The sequence below is a fragment of the Theropithecus gelada genome, chromosome 7b, assembly GCF_003255815.1.
Source record: "Theropithecus gelada isolate Dixy chromosome 7b, Tgel_1.0, whole genome shotgun sequence".
NCBI lineage: Eukaryota > Metazoa > Chordata > Mammalia > Primates > Cercopithecidae > Theropithecus > Theropithecus gelada.
This window is the reverse complement of record NC_037675.1, coordinates 59822824-59840826: the sequence shown is the minus strand read 5'-3', so window position 1 is coordinate 59840826 and position 18003 is coordinate 59822824. Positions and strand designations below refer to the sequence as shown.

The following is an 18003-nucleotide window of genomic DNA, read 5'->3' as shown; positions in this document are numbered from 1 at the left end:
GTCTCAGCTTCCCAAGTAGCTGGGACCACAGGCATGTGCCACCACGTCCTGCTAATTTTTGTATTTTTAGTAGAGATGGGGTTTCGCCATGTTGGCCAGGCTGATCTTGAACTCCTGACCTCAAGTGATCCACCTGCCTCAGTCTCTCAAAGTGTTGAGATTATAGGTGTGAGCCACTGTGCCCAGCCAAAAACTATTGTTAAGATTATGATTATGTTCAAGGCAGAAAAGAGCTAGGAAAAGAGAGTGGGTTAAAATGAATAAGACGTTTTCAATTGGAGGTTCAGTAAGGACTCAAAATGATGGAGCTGAATGTGAAGAATAAGTAATTTGTAGGCATATAAAAGTGGGGAGAGAAAGAAACTCTGGGTAGAAAGAAGATAATGCAGAAAGGCATTGAAGCTTAGAAGCGTAGAGTGTGAAGGGCCCTCAATTAATATGTACTGAGTTAAACTGGGTTGATTACACATTATATTGGATGTGCCAGTGAAAAACACAAGTTTTTGAGCTGACAGTTCTTCCCTTTCTGACATCTAAATAAGAAAATTTTAAACAAGAGTATTTCCACTGTAGATTTATTAGCACATACAATTTTTCTTTGTTTCTAGTTAGTAACTATTAATTATACAACATAAATGTTTCAGACTTCTAGTCTAAATGGAATGTATTTTTAAATAAACACCTAAAAATCCAATTTACATTGTATTGAAGATATAATGTATTATAAAATATGTCAAACTATCTCCTCCTAAAGTGTTAACATAAGAAAAAGATGTAAGAGTAAATAAATGTAATACAGTGTCACATTTACACACCTTTTAACAACAAAACCTTTTATGCCTTCCCAAGTGATAAGCTTTTAGTACAAGCTAATTAAGAAAATTCATAATAAGCAAAGGAAGTGTCATAAACTCAGTAATATGTACATCATTTTATTGAAGTATAATTTATAACCAGTAAGACTAACCATTGAAAAATTCATAGTTATATAGACACTACCCCAATCAAGATATATAATATTTCCATCAAAATGGAAAAAAGTTCCCTCTTGCCATTTGTTGTCAAACTCTTCTTCGAGGCACCCTGTTCTCCATATCTATAGTTTTGCCTTTTCCAACAAATTTTGCCTTTTCTATATAAATAGAATCATACAGTATGTAGCCTTTTGAGTTTAACTTCTTTCACTACATTTAATGCAATTGAGATTCATCTGTGCTGTTGTGTGTGTATCAGTAGTTCATGTCTTTTCATTGCTGAGTACTATTCCATTGTATGAATGTATCACACAGATTGTCCATTTACTTGTTGAAGGATATTTTGGTTGATTCCAGTTTGGGGTAATTATAAAGGAAACTGCTAAAAAAAAATTTGAATACAGGTTTTGTGTGAAAATAAGTTTTCATTGCTCTTGAGTGAATACATAGGCAATGGACTGCTGAGTCATATGGTAAATTTATGTTTAATTTTATAAGAAACTGTCAAACAGTTTTCCAAGGTGCATGTTGCATTCTTCATTCCCACCAGCAATGTATCAGAATTAGAATTGATCTATATCCTCACCAACACATGGTAGTATCAGTTTCTTTGCTTTTAGTCAACCTAATGGGTATTCAGCAGTATTTAATCTTTAATTTGCATCTTCCCAATTACTAACGATGTTGAACAATTTTCCATGTGCTTATTTGCCATACAAATATCTTTTTTTGGTGAAGTATCTGTTCAAATCTTTTATCCATTTTAAAAATTGAGTTGTTTGTTTTCCTAGTGTTGAGTTTTGTAAGGTTTAAAAATATATTCTGGACATAACTACTTCGTCAGAAAGCAAATTTGCAAATATTTTCTTCCAGTCTGTGATTTGTCCTTTTTCATTCTCTTAACACTGTCTTTTGAAGAACAGAAACTTTTATTTTGATTAAGTCCAGTTATCAATAGTTTCTGCAATATCTTAGAAATCTCTGCCCAACCAAAGGTCACAAAGAAAAATTTTCTCCTATATTTTCTTCTAGAAGTTTTGTAGTTTTAGGCTTTACATTTAGATCTATGATCCATTTTTTAGCTCATTTTTGTATGTTTGTGAAATGCAGATTGAGGTTTATTCTTTTGTATATAGATGAGCTCTGTCCAAATACCATTTGTTGAAAAGATTATCCTTTCTCCATTGAATTGTCTTTCCCATTGGTAAAAATCAATTGATCAACTGATCATAAATGTGTGGACTTTTCTTTGAATTCTCTATTCTATCCCATTGATATTTATGCCAGTACCCCACTGTCTTGATTACTGTAGCTTTATAATAAGTCTTAGAGTTATATAGTATAATCTTCCAACTTTATTTCTCTTTTTAAAAGTTATTTTGGCTATTCTAGGTCCTCTGCATTTTCTTATGAGCTTTAGATTTAGCTTGTCAACTTCTACCCAAAAATCCCTGCGGGAATGTTTTTGAGATTGCACTGAATCTATACATCAATTTAGAGGGAACTGACATTTTAAATTCTGCCTTGTCCCTTTGGCAAATTTTGTGCAGGACAGTTTCCAACCACTCTCCCAACAATAAGAAACTTCTAATAGTGCTGATAAAAGATTGTGGGACAAGACTATTTCCTTCTTCTCCGCCAGGAGTGGATTCTTTTTTTCCTGTACCCTTCCCCCAGCCACAATAGGTTTTCACCTATACCCTAGAAATAACAGATGTGTTGGCCCTTCCTCAGTGGCTTAAGGCTTTTGTTCTTAAAGGAGAAAGGTCAAAGCGGGCATCCTGCCTTTCTGGCAGTGACAGTCACTCCCTTCATTCAGGCCTGCACCAGTGAGGGAGACTCTCTGCCTTTCCCCACAATCTTTCTCTAGCGGTCTGTGCAGAAGATGCCTACAAGTGGGTGTGAACTCCACTTGTATCTGTGACTACCAATGGTTCTATACTTGGCCTTTAGCAACCCACTAAAAAGTTTAACCAAATATTTCTTATCTGCTTGATTGGTGCCTGGTGTCTCTTTCTGTGACCGTGCTCTGTCACAAGTGAGACAGTGCTTGTGTCTCATCTCTTTTTGGAGGAGTCTGTCTTTCCTTGGACTTTAGGCTACTTAGTTGCTCTGCATCAGAAGCTCTCTGATAGGTTCAAGAAATGTTAATGATTTTGAAGTTTATCTGACATTTTATTATAGTTAGGGTGAAAGTGACACTCTTTCCAATTTCCTCATCCTAAGTGGAAACAAAACTACCAAATTCAGCAACATTTCAAAGTGAATTTATTTTCTGTTAATCAATAGGATGGATTTGTGGAAAACACATTTATTCAGACAATGCTTGTTACACATCTGGATTCACATATTTTTGGCACATTTATTAGTCTGTGCCCCAACCCCTCCCTATCAGAGATCTACACAAATAGTTTTGAAATCCCTATCATATCTTAAGATTTTTAAAAATCAACTTAAAACTCTTTTAACTATGGTTTTGAAATTACTAAGGTCAACTATAGTTCTGATCGCTATTGTAATTTAGCTAAATTTCAAATACAAAGGCAAAAAATGCACCATTCTATTAAAAAAGAAAAATTATTTGCACACGTGGTCAAAAATAGCTTCTAAGAATATATGTTTGAATTTTCTACTATTTACACATTTAAAGTCATCATCACAGTTATATGAGTATAAAAGGTGCTAAATTGGCTCGAATTTAACTCAGGACATATTGCCAGAAAGAAACATTTGTGATTCTGTGTTTCCCACAAAAATGTAAACTGATTTTGACAAATAACAGCAATTACACCTATTATTTTTAGCACTTTGATACTTATTTTCTGAGTAACATGTGTAATCTACAAATAAGAAAAACTGAAAACTGCTGTGATTTTTTTCAAGCAAATTTGACAATCCAATCTATCACAGCATTTTATCATAAAACATATGACTTTTTTTTCCCCCCACTGACTGGTAGTAGTAGTAAATAGTATGTCTGACTTTGTAATGATAATGTATTATGATGGTCTTAGAATTTAAAGAGAAAAAAAGAAGGAAAATAATTTTTAAAGTATACTATTTTAATATATTACTTCATAGAATTTAATTATTCCTGGGCTCATCACAAATAAATTGACTTATAACTAGCCTCTCATTTGTACTGATGAAAGTTAACTTGTATAGCAAAAGATGAGTAGAAATTAACTTGCACAGGAAGGGGGGAAAAATAGAAATGACTATTCAAATACTTTTTTAAAAAAGCACTTTCACTGTAAAACTGTTAGATACATTAATCAGTACATAGAATTAGATAAGTGGTATCATGTGGTCAAAGATAGAACCAATAAATTCAATACCAAATAAAAAGGTTTTACTCTTAAAGGCTTTAAAGATATCGTTTGTCAGAACAATGAATTCCTCTCTTTTATACTAAAATCTGAAAGTAATAGTCAAGGGAGAAAAAAACTAAGTACTTTACTAAGTTCCTAGCAATATGGTGCTGGAATCTGTGTCCTACCATTCTTCAGTTAATTTTTAATGGATGATCATTAAAACAGCTGCTACTGCTTCTTTTTTTGTAGACATATATTAAACTACTACACATTTCAAGTGAAATACATGATACTTCCCCCTGAAATAGCCAAAATTTGGGGTTCTAGTATTCTTGGAAGCATTTATCTGCTAGAAAAGATGTGGTTTTAATTCCTTTGTGATAAGGTGAATTTCCTTCATTATCTTCAAGGTTTCTATGTATGAGAGGATTGAATTCCTTCAAGGTCACCCAAAGTCCTGAGAGCTCCAGAGAATTATTTTGGCACTCTGACTTTTATTTTCTGGAACATCTGGCAATGTCTCAGAGTTTCATCAGAGAAAAAAAAATAAAACCCACAAAATCTATGGGAAAAAATGTCATAACTGACTATATTTGCCAAGTCAATCATATTCATTCAAGAAATTTTCAGTATAAAGATATGTATCATTATAGAGTGAAAGACTTGGCCTGTATTTAAAATGCTCTCTTTATAGCCCACTGCTATTTATTTGTCTTGGTCAAGGCTGGTAGAGGTCTGCTCTCCTAACTTTTGTACTAGATGTAAAATGCACAAAACATTTCAAATGTATTAAATCCAACTGTTGTAAACCCTTTCCACATAAAACTTCCTTCCACCAGCTAACATTTTACCAGAGATATTTTCCTATCAGCTGAGAAAAATAATTATTTCATTACATATAACATCCCCAAGAAAATGAAATTCATTTATAATGTCAAAAATGATTAATTTTTAAAAACATTAAAGAAACTATCATTGACTGTGAAGGATAGTTCATAAATGAAGACTCAGTTGAAGAACAAGAAGTAAATTCTGACATTACCTGAGAAACATTTATCTTTCCATATCGATATACTATCATGATTAATTTTTAAATCACCATAAGAAGAGTTTTATAGGCAATTTTCCACAGTACATTAATATTAACATACTATGATGAGGTTAAAAAAAAAGGGTCAGGAGGACAAAGTTCTGAAAACTTGGAGCAAGAGGGGAATAGACAACAAATGGAAGACTGAAAACCTAAACCTTAAGTGGCATAATCTTACTATCTTGAGCATATCCTCATTTAGGTCCTTCCCAAAACAACAAATGCATAGTTACATTTGCAAATTATACTGGCATTCAATAATATGCATTTGCTCAATTAAGTATTATTTGAAAATTAAATAAAAATCACAGTTATAAAAGCAAAAAAGAAAAATTCTACTTCTCAAACTATTCCTAATACTTCTTCCAGGATTGTGGCAGAAAGTTTTTAAACAGAAGATATCTTAATTTCTACTGTAAAATTTCAGATTTTAGGTTATATAAAATGTAAATAACTAAGAAGCAAGATGGCAAACAAAGCACGAGGCCAACAGCCTTGCAGAAACATAGAGACAATATCAAAATGCTTGCATGCTGGAATGAAAGGTAACCACACAAGTTTGATAAACAACAGTTAAGGTCATCCATATCAATAGTATGTAACATGAGAGGCAATTGTTTTTAAGTTATACTTGGTCAACAACACCATGCACTAAATAATGTCCTTTACAAAGCATATTAACAGCCATAATTCCTGTCTTTAACATATTATAATTTCAAACAGACCTATGTACAGATAAAAAGACCTTGGTATTCAATTGAACAAGAACTAAAAGGTAGGGTAAAGGAAAGACACCAGCTACGAGTTTAAAAATCCACTAGAAATAGTGTTTACTGGTAAAAATAACAAACTAATTTACAGTCAAATACAATACCGATTCTTCATCTAAATGGACTAAATGAGAGAAAACTAAAGAAAACAAAAACCTAGAGAGCAGTGGGATGTATACAAAAGTAAAGAATTCTCATATTTGTTCAATATCCAGACAAGTATCAAACTATTATATTACTACATAAAAACAAGTCTTACCTTGTTGCTGTGATGGTGCAATATCAGATTTATTTGTAACATGTAGGTAACTTTGTGATGGTTTGTGTTCAACTTGCTTAACATCCTGATTTCGCTTTTGTTGGTACTAAATAATTTAAGATATGAAGTAATAATATTTTTTAGTTACTTAAAAAATCTGAGAAGTCAAATTATTCAAGTGTTTATAAAATTTTAATAATATGCTTGCTGTCTAGTTGCTTTTTATTGCCATTTATGTATTAGCACTTCTACCGATAAATAGGTGATGAGGTACATATCACAAAAGAAAAGATGTTGCAAAAAAAAACTTTAAAAAGATTTGGATCATATATACAGATTTCAAATATTGAAGTCATTTCTATTTTTATTAGAAAATTCAGAGCTACTTATGAATCAAACTACTTTATATACATATAATGGATTTAGACAGGATAAGAACTTAATTTGGCAGCAAACTCTTCCATATAACCACTTTTTGCATAAAATGAAAATCTGCATAATGCACTGCAATTTTCAAAGAGCTTTTATATATAGTAACATCATTTAATTCTCAGAAGTGTGAGTAGGTATTGTTATGTTCCATTTGCCATTCAAGAAACATACGCACCATCATAAGCACTATCATCTCTCTCCCTTACCTATAACATAATCAAATTTGAAATTTACATTAGTCACAAATCTCTTCATAATCACACATCACAAATTGTGTGATTTTCTTTCTTCTCTTTCCTGTTTTATGAGCTTAATTATAAAGAGCCCCTGAAAACAGCTATTACAGGAGCCCCTGAAAACAGCTTTAACAGGAACTTAAAAAGAAATCCCTGAACCCTTGTCAATAAATACAACCATAGAAGAATCTGAAACATCTGTCCACATGGACACAATGTAATCACTGCACCTTTGACAAGCATCCTCTTTATCTAGGGGTAAAAATGAGTAGCTCTAAGCTGCAGTAATAATAACTAGTCTTAACTCTGGTCTTTCAAGTTTAGAGCTGTTAGTCATGTATGTTTCTGCCTCGAAGGAAATATTATCTTGGTGTGTGTTTCTAAGATGGGTACTAGGACTACCTCTGGCTCTGGCTGCTGAGACTTTGAACATTTCTAGTGGTTTCCTTGCTTACTCACAGTGAATAAGAGCTATGAACACAGGAGCTAACCTGCCTGTGTTCAAATCTGGGTAAGGCATTTTCTAGCTTTGACCTTGGGCAAGTTATTTAACTGCTTAATACCTCAATTTCCTCATTCATGAAATAGGGATAATAATAACTACCTCATTAGGCTGTTATAAGGATTAAAGGAGTTAAAATACGTAAAAAACTTAGAACAGCATTTAGCACTATAAATATGTGCCATTATTACTAACCATACGTCCCTGTCAGCTAAAGAAATCTAACAAAGGAATTTTTTGAGGCCCATTCTTCTGGTAACACTTTATAGTTTTATTCTAAAACAAGCCATCAATTAAAAGGAAGTAAACTTTTATTTTGAAAGTTTTATTGAGATATACATAACAGACAATAAACTGCACATATCTAGTGTCCAATTTGCTGTTTTGACCTACCTATAAACCCATGAAACTATCACCACAATCAAGATAATACAATAAACATATCCATCAATCTCAAAAGTTTTCTCACACCCTTTTATCTTCTCCCTCTTGCCCTTCCCACCTCTACCTCCTACTGTCCCCAAAAAAGAACTGAAATGTTTTCTATTACTATAAATTAAGTTTGCATTCTCTAAAATTTTATATAAATAAAATCAGAGTGGTTTTTTTTGTTTGTTTTTGGTATGGCTTCTTTACTGAACATAACTTTTGTAAGAACCATCCATGTTATTGTTTGTATTCATAGTTCATGCCTTTTGATTGCTAAGTATTCCACTGTACAGCATACACCACAATTTGTCCATTTACCAGTTGATAGACAATGTGTTGTTTCTAGTTTTTGGTTACTACAAATATAAAGTTGTATGAACATTCATGTACATGTCTTTGTGTAAATATATGTTTTAGTTTCTCTTGAGAAACTAGGAGTGAAATGCATGGTTCATATGGTGGGTGTATATTTTTAAAGAAATGGCCAAGCTCTTTTCCATAGGGGTTGGATCGTTTTACATTCCCAATCAGCAAAGTATGAGAGTTCAGTTGCTCCACATCCTTGCCGACACTTGGCGTGACAGTCTTTTAGATTTTAGATATTCTAATGGATATGTAGTGGTAGCTCATTGTGGTTTTATTTTGCATTTTCCTAATGACTAACTCTGCTGAGAATCTTTTTTTTTTTTTTTTTTCTTTGAGACAGAGTCTTGCTCTGTCACCAGGCTGGAGTGCAGTGGCGCGATCTCAGCTCACTGCAACCTCCACCTCCCGGGTTCAAGGGATTCTCCTGCTTCAGCCTCCTAAGTAGCTGGGACTACAGGTACAAGCCACCACACCCAGCCAATTTTTGTATTTTTAGTAGAGACAGGGTTTCACCATGTTGGCCAGGATGGTCTCGATCTCTTTACCTCATGATCCACCTTCCTCGGCCTCCCAAAGTGTTGAGCTTACAGGCGTGAGCCACCATGCCCAGCTGAGAATCTTTTTATGTGCTTATTTGCCATTCATATATCTGGGTAAAGTACTAGTCCAAATCTATTGTTCATTTTAAACTGGATTGTTTGTTTTCTTAATACTGAGTTATGCGAGCTCCTTATATATTCTGAACACAAGTCTTTGATCAGATAAGAGATTTGTAAATATTTTCTCCCAGTCAGTGGCTTGCCTTTTAATTCTCTTAACTGTGTTTTGAAGAACAGAAGTTCTTATTTTTGATAAGATCAATTTAAAAAATTATTATTCATAGATAGTACCTTTGGTATCATATCCCAGAAATGTTTGCCTAATCATGGTCACAAAAAATTTTTTCATACTGAAGTTATTAACATACTTTTTCATTATTAACTAATTTTTCCTAATCATTGCTTGGTCACAGGTTGGTAATACTGAACCCCACATAATCATATGTTCCACAATCTTTATCTTACATATTTTTTGGTTTCTTCCTTAACACATGTACTGCTGCATAATACCATGAATACTTATTCATAAATTACTTCAAAATGAGTAATAAATTGCCAATACACAAATAAAAAACTAATATTGAACTTTTTTAGATTAACATCTTGGTGAGTAATAAACCTATTTTTTCAGTACATGAGATTGCATGGGCCATTGGCTTCACTCAGTATTAAATTTCTTACGCAATACATTTCTTATGAAACACTTTTTACAAATTTCAATGTAATAAACACTTATCGAGTACTTACTATGTGCAAATTACTAAGCTAGGTAGTGTATGCAGATACAGAGATGTAAATTAAATAGCTACCTTACTTTTATATATATTATTTTTATGTTTTATTTATTTATTCACTTTTTTGAGACAAGAGTCTCACTCTGTCACCCAGCTGGAGTACGGTACAGTGGTGTAATCTGCTCTCTCTGCAACCTCTGCCTCTCGGGCACAGGCAATCTGCTGCCCACATCAGCCTCCCAAGTAGCTGGAACTACAGGAGCCTAGCTAATTTTTTTATTTTTTGTAGAGACGGCATTTTGCCACATTGCCCAGGCTGGTCTCAAACTCCTGGACTCAAGTGATCCGCTGTCTCGGCCCCCTAGAGTTTCTGGGATTACAGGTGTGAGGCATTGCACCTGGCCGTTACTTTTATTCTTTAATTTAAAGATAGGCAATTAAGGCTTAAAAGGGGCTAATATGTTCAAGGGCACAGCTTAGGTGAACTAAGATTTATATCCAGGCTTGAGTTAGGAAATAAAAGAGGCATGAGTTGAAGCTATCTGACTTCAGAGGCTTGGATCTTGATGGGGTACCATGCTAAGGCAATATTGTTTCAATTCTCATTTTAAGTAAAATATAAGTGCTATTAATTTGGTACCTGGGAAAAATCTTCAGCGGCTACTGGTAAATTAACATCATTTTCTTGTAATGTCAGAAGTGTTGTGGGAAGAACAAGGTTAGAATTTGGCTCCAACTCCAATTCTCCCAAACTCACTGGACCATGACTAGCACATGAATCTTCATAAATACTACCTGTTATCAAAAATGTAAACAAAAAGTTAAAATAAATTGTTAAATTTATCTTCAAAAATGAACAAGTAGTTGACTAAAACTACCAGTATGTCTCACCTGCTGAATTAGAACTAGCAGTGTACTTCAAACAAAAACACCTGGACCAAGCCTTCACTGCAGTTAAAACCAAAACTCAGAGAGAATGCAAAAAGTACCTATGTTCAAACAAATCCATGCAATATTCTACGTAAAGTTTCAATCAACAAGTTGTCCATGCAGTTCATCTGAAGCCTCCTTCCCACATACGAACTCTTAACACTCCTGCTTACCGTTCCTATCTCTAAGAGTCAAAAGAATACTTTCTATCTAAAAGGTAATCTTAAAGCAAAGGGCAATTTCCTGCCTGGAAAATGTTTGTACTGCCTAGCTCTATTCTGTGAATTTTTTTCTTCAAGTGATCAAGCTCTTCTTTTTTTATCTAAATGGCACCTCTGGCTGGGCGCAATAGTTCATGCCTGTAATCCAGCACTTTGGGAAGCTGAGGCAGGTGGATCGCCTGAGGAGAGGAGTTCGAGACCAGCCTGGACAACATAATGAAACCTGTCTCTACTAAAAATACAAAAATAAGCTGGGTGTGGTGGCATGTGCCTGTAATCTCAGCTACTCAGGAGGCTGAGGCAGGAGAATCACTTGAACCCGGGAGGTGGAGGTTGCACTGAGCTGATATAGCATCACTGCACTCCAGTATGGGTGACAAAGTGAGACTTCGTCTCAAAATAAATAAACAAACAAATAAATAAATAAATGCCACCTCAGTCAAATCAGTAAAAAGAAGACAAGAGCAGAGATATCTATGTATCTAATAATAACATCACTGTACCTTTGTATTGCACTATATACTCCAAGCACTTTCATATACGAGTACATGATCTTATTACATTTGAACTTTACAATCATTCTGTAAGACAGACAGGTTACAGTATTGTAACTGTCTCTCACAGACATTACTAAGGTTCAGAGAAGTTAACTAACTGTCCAAAATCAGAGAGCTAGTAAGAAGCACAAAGGAATTAAGTCACTGCTCTCTGTTTCACAGTCTTGCTAGATAATCTTTTAAAATATAATCAATAGAAATAGACCTGGAGTTATATGCAAATTAAGTTGTTTTAAATATATTTAAAATTTATATATTTATTTTATTTTATTTTATTTTTTTAAAGACAGAGTCTCACTTCTGTTGCCCAGGCTGGAGTGCAATGGCATGATCATGGCTCCCTCCATAATTGACTTCCCAGGCTCAGGTGATTCTTCCACCTCAGCATCCCGAGTGGGTGGGACTACAGGTGTGCACTACCACACCTGGATAATTTTTTGTATTTTTAATAGAGACAGGGTTTTGCCACGTTGCCAAAGCTGGTCTGAAACCCCTGGGCTCAAGTGATCTTCCTGCCTCAGCCTCCGAAAGTGCTGGGATTACAGGCATGAGCGACTGCACTGCACCCAGCCTGAAAAAATATTTTAAACACGCCATAGATATTTTCCATTTAAAGGCATTCTATTGACAATTTCCTAGATATAGCAAATAATCACTCTGATTGATCTTTTATGTTAATCTAGGTTTTCAATAGGGTTTTACATAAAGCAAAATACATCTATTGAGTTCTAATTTTTTTTTTTTTTTTGAGATGGAGACTCACTCACCCAGGCTGGAGTGCAGTAGTGCAATCTCGGCTCACTGCAACCTCCGCCTCCAGGGTTCAAGCAATTCTCCTGCCTCAGCCTCCCGAGGAACAGAGACTACAGGCATGTGCCACCATACCCATCTAATTTTTGTATTTTTAGTAGAGACAGCGTTTCACCATATTGGCCAGGCTGGTCTTGAACTCCTGACCTCAAGTGCTCAAGTGATCTACTCGCCTTGGCCTCCCAAAGTGCTGGGATTACAGGTGTGAGCCACCATGCCCAGACGCATTGAGTTTTGATTTTTACTATTATAGTATTACATCTGTATAAAACAATTTATCAAAATTATTACCTGATTAATTCTCATTTAATTATCTAACATGAGATTAATTTAAGTAATGGTAATAATACCTATAATTTAAAGTAACTCATGTTCCAGGCTTTATTTGCCTCTTTATATTCTGTTATGCCTTTTTGTATTCCTATGTGACTTCTTCGACATTTTTCTAAGATAAATTAAGAGAAAATTAAGAATTACATGTAATGTTAAAAACGAAGATATTGAAAACTCTTTTGCTGATAATATGGTATATGCCTAGAAAATCCCAGAGACTCTAATGAAAACAAAAGAACTCTATTAGAACTAATACAAGAATGTGGTAATGTGACTGGATATCAGATAAATAGATAAAAATGATTAGCTTTTTTCTATAGTATAGCAACATGATTAAGCCATGAAAGCACAGAAAGTATAAAATATAGAAATACCTATACATAAATTTTCAAATTATATGGCAAAAAAAGATCAACAATGTCAGTGAACAAAATATAAATTTGGATAAAAATATTTACAATACAAATAGTAGAAAACATCTAAACTATACAAACAGCCTTAAAAATAACAAGAAAAATTGAGAACCTCCCAGATGGGAAAAGAACTTTATAGGAGCACATACAAATGGCCAACAAACATATGACTGAAAATACATATAAACTCACCAGGAGTCAGAAACATATCTTCATATTTCTACTGAGGCATATAAAAAAACTATTCAACACAATTTCAGGAGGAGATGTAAGGAAAGGGCACTAATAAATTGCTGATAAAAATACATTGGTTTAAACTTTCAAGAAAGCAACTTGGCATTATTTATTTCCAAACTAAAGATATATTTGCTCATGTATAGAAGAGCTTCCAGGAGTACATACACTGGAGTGAGGAGGAGTATATAAAACACAACAATCTGGTAGGATACGTGTGTGGATACTTACTCTAGCATTGTTTTTAGTGCAGGGAAATGGTAATAAACATCCATCAATAGAGAAACAACTAAATAAATTATTGGAAATCAACACTATGAAGTTTTATGCAATCATTAAAATGAACAAATTTAAGTAATACCAATTGACCTGGAATAATCTACAGGGTTTACTGGGTAAAACACAAAATGCAGGCAAGTGTGCAAGATATGATTTCAAGTTGTAAAATAATGGCAATCACACACACTATATATATTGTACATGCATGTGTGCATAAAATTATATGTGTGAGGTAAAAAACAGGAGGGTTATATGCCAGAATCTTAACACGGGTTACTTGGGATAAGGCATACATGGGACAGGAAAAAAGTGGTGGTGGGAAGCACTCAAAAAGTGTGTAATAGCTTTCACATCATATACCATCCTATAATTTAACAGATATTTACTATGATCTGTGTACTACATAACCTGCTAGGTGACAGGGATATGACAGTAAACAAGATAAAGTCCATACCCTCACGTGAGATTACAAATCAGTGTGGTAAGAGCAACATTAGGCAGGTGACATTAGAGAATTATACAGAGTACATATGACAGGTATTTAACCCAGTGATAAGGGTCAGGAAAGGATTCCATGACAACAATCCTAACAGTGCTGAATTTGCTGTGTCTTCTAACAAGCAGGCTCACTGAGTGTGGGTGTCTTACCCAATGCAAGTTAGACCTTTAAAAGAGGGATTTTAAAATATTATTTCAATCAAGTCAAATTTAATTTAATTTAATTAATCATAACTAGAAATCCCTAATTTTGCTTTCCTAGGATTTTATTGTAGTGGAGAGCAACCATGGCAGACTTTTAGAGAACACTAAATTTGCCTAAAATTGCCAGTCCAGCAAGAATTTTTGGTCTGGCATATCTAACGGATTTTTTTCATTTGCATGAAAGTCAAAGGCGTCACACATTCAGTATGTATAAACCCCACTCCACCTCCTTCCTCCTAATTCTGTCCTTCCTCCATATTCGCTCTCTCTCAGTGACTGAGATGACCATCTATCCAATAATTCTAGCCAGAAACCTAGGTTATTTCTTAGACTTTCTGCTACTTTTTTACTGCTCACACTCAAATGAATTCCTGTCCATCTCCTTAATTCTCTCTCAAATCTCCCTTTTTATATATCCTCCCTACTGAATAATATCTCATCAGGTCAACTTTAATGGTTGTCTAATCAGGTTCCTTGCATCCAGTCTTAACTCATCCAATCTACCCATCACATTGCACCTCAGATGATCTTGCTAAATAAAAGGTAAATATGATCATATCACTCATTTATTTATAATCTTTAGCAGACTGATGAATATCACACAATATTCAGAATTGACAGAAACTTAAGACTGAACTGTTCATGGGAATAAGTATAAAGTAAGACTTACTATTTCCCATTTTGTATACAAAGCGATCCTTACTGCACTCCTTAATAGATCATCCAGGGCTTTTCATGACCTGGTTTCTGCTCCCTGCTGCAATTTCATTGTATCTTAAGCTCTACTTCTTTGACAAAAACACCTCATTTCTGTGATTAACCCTTGTTTTTTTTTGTTTTTTGGGTTTTTTTTTTTTTGCCTTTGTTCCCTGTCTTATTGCATATTCTGCCTGAAAGGTCCCTCCTCACTCACCACTTGGCAAGCATTTATTCATCTTTGGGGAGTCACTTCAAGCAAGACTTCCCTCATCTATGAAGTCTTTCCTGAATCCCTTCAACTACAATTGACCTGAACATCCATCCTATATGGACTTCTTCACAATAACTACAGTAATTTATTGCATGTTTTCGCTTTCTTATCTACTATGTCTACTAGAGAAAAAACAATCATTGTGAACAGGGCCTTACCAAGTTTCATATTCATAGAACCTAGCACATGCTCAGCACATAGCAGGCACTCAAAAATGTCTTCTGAATAAGGTAAATGAACAAACTGGAATATTCTTATAATTTACCATCTGGCTAATTCCCTTAAGATTCAATTTCACATTGGCTCTTGCAGAAAACGTTTTCTAAGCCCTCACAAATGAGTTGAATTCCTCCTCTGCACTCCCACAGCCGTATGTTGTACTAGTCATACAATATTATAATTGTTATTTATTTCTCCCACACTAGTTAGTAAATGTCTTGAGAGCAGACACCTATCATCTTTGAATCTTGAGTGCTTAATGTGGTATTTACACAGCTCTAGGTATACAGTGGGTATTCAATACAGGTTTTTTGAGTAAATAAAAAGCTGTAGTTTGTAGTATATCCCAGGGTCCACATATAATTCATTCAAATTATAGCTTACATTTTAGGGTCCCCAAGACAACTCCTCAAAGCCAATTTTGCATCATTCAGTTACTCAACCCAACCTGAGAGCCTAAGGAATGGAGACAGTGATAGAGAACTACAGGAAATAGGACATTTCGTGAAAATTAGCAGGGGTGGGGAGGGGCGAAGTAAGAATAGATGACCCTCTGTGAGCAACGCTGATGAAAAGCAATACCAATCACTAGCATATATAGTTGATTCTCATCTATGGACCACAGCTATATTCTGTGGTCACCAGGATACAATCTTGAAACAAGAGGAACAAATTAGTTTTCTATAGGCAAAGTCCTTTTAGTCAACTGTTGGTAGTTTCTGATTCTATGAAGTACATATAAGATAGTACTTTTCATGCTCCAAGCATTATTAAAGAGAACAACGCCATGTGCCAAGCACTGTGCTTACTACTTCACATGCATTATCAAATACATGTACCTAATAACCGTAATGAGATAGACACTATTACCTCCAAGATAGCCCCCAATGATCCCTGCCCTCTTGGTATTCACACCTTTTTAAACTCATCTGTTAAGTTGTTCCATGATTGGTCTGTGTTATCAATGGAATATGACAGAAGTGATGGCATGTCACTTTGGAGATTAGGTTATAAAAGACATTATCAGCTGGGCGCAGTGGCTCACACCTGTAATCCCAGCACTTTGGGAGGCTGTGGCAGGTGGATCACTTGAGTTCAGAAGTTTGAGACCAGCCTGGCCAACATGGCAAAACCCCATCTCTATAAAAACATACGAAAATCAGCCAGGCATGGTGGTGTGCATCTGTAGTCCCAGCTACTCAGGAGCTACTTTCTCTCAAAAGAAAAAAAAAAAAAAAGACAGTATTGTTTCCATCTTGATTGCTTACTTTCTCTTGGGAGATGCCTGCTACTACATCATTTATGGCCCTATGGACTGTTTAACATGGTGAGGAAGTGAAGCCTCTTGCTAAAGGCACATGAGTGAGCTTGGAAAGTGGATCCTACAACCCTAGTCAAGCCTTCAGATGACCTCAGTCCAAGCCATCATCTTGACTGCCACGTCAGGAGAGATCCTGACAACCACCCAGGTAAGCCACTACCGGATTTGTGACTTTCAGAGTTCTGTGAGATAATAAATATTTGTTGCCTTCAGCTGTTAAATGTGGGGTAATTTTGTACATAGCAATATTATTCCCACCTGACACATGAAGAAATTTGGGTTCAGGAACATTAAGTTACTTGACCAAAGATATACAGAGCTGGAATTCAAACCCATTTCGGAAACTCTCAAAGCCTAAACTCTTAGCTATTTTGCTATACTGCCTTACATATGTGCTCAGTCTTATGTTATACCGTGTTACTTATTTTTTCCAATCAAACAAATACCTACAATGTATCTAACATTAAAAATGCACTGTCCTATAGGTAATCTGCTAGGGTTACCAGAAATTTAAGAAAGGACCAGAGAGGCTATCTCCTCAGGGAGTTTATTCTGTAACATTTCAACCAAGTGCCTAGTTGCTCTCAGGTACCTAGTAGCTCTTAAGTACCTAGCAGTTCAAGTGATTTGCGAGAGCCACCTAGTGTTAACTCTGTTTAACTGCATTCTGCACATTTAGCTGGACATAAATGTAAGTCACATTTCATGCTATTTGAATCCTACAAATTTTAAAGAATGTAAAACATTTAATACTCTCATTATGCATACAAAATGAGAAATGAGGCCAATCTTTACATTTATTCACATGGGAAATTCAGTCTTGAACTTCTCCCAATTCTGAACGATACAAGATATTCATTCATTCAATATGAAACTAAATACTCTAAATTCAGGCTTTTCCTTTTCTGATTTTTGGCAAATCTGCATGCCTCCAGAAGTTTCTTTTCACTTAAGAGAAAGAAGCAATGGACATTTAAAAATCAATAATAAGAATATAGCAGATCCTCATTTATTTGTAAATTACATATTTGCAAATTTACCTACTTGCTAAAATGTATTTATAATCCCCAAATCAATACTTGCAGCACCTTTGTGGTCATTTGTGGACACGTACAGAGTGGTGAAAAACTTAAATTGCCTTATATGCATTTTTCCAGTTGATGCTGAACAAGGATACATTCCACCTTATTTCAGCTCTCATACTGTAAACAAGTGACCTTTTCACAGTATACGTAAAGCTGTGTTTTTCACATTTCATGGTTTTTTTTTGTTTGTTTTTTTGTTTGTTTGTTTTTTGGTGATTTCACTG

The 18003-nt window shown here is 34.8% G+C and overlaps 1 protein-coding gene across 7 annotated transcripts in view; it reads right to left on the bottom strand.

Moving 5' to 3' along the window:
• The window catches only part of KIAA0586 (KIAA0586 ortholog), a 123136-nt gene that overhangs the window by 28467 nt on the left and 76666 nt on the right, over positions 1-18003 (bottom strand). For all 7 annotated transcript variants that reach the window (XM_025392612.1, XM_025392613.1, XM_025392614.1 and 4 more), the window contains 2 exons: positions 10346-10500; positions 6408-6513 (listed from right to left, as the gene is read on the bottom strand). In XM_025392612.1, the coding sequence (XP_025248397.1) occupies positions 6408-6513; positions 10346-10500 (261 nt within the window). The remainder of the gene's footprint in view (positions 1-6407; positions 6514-10345; positions 10501-18003) is intronic.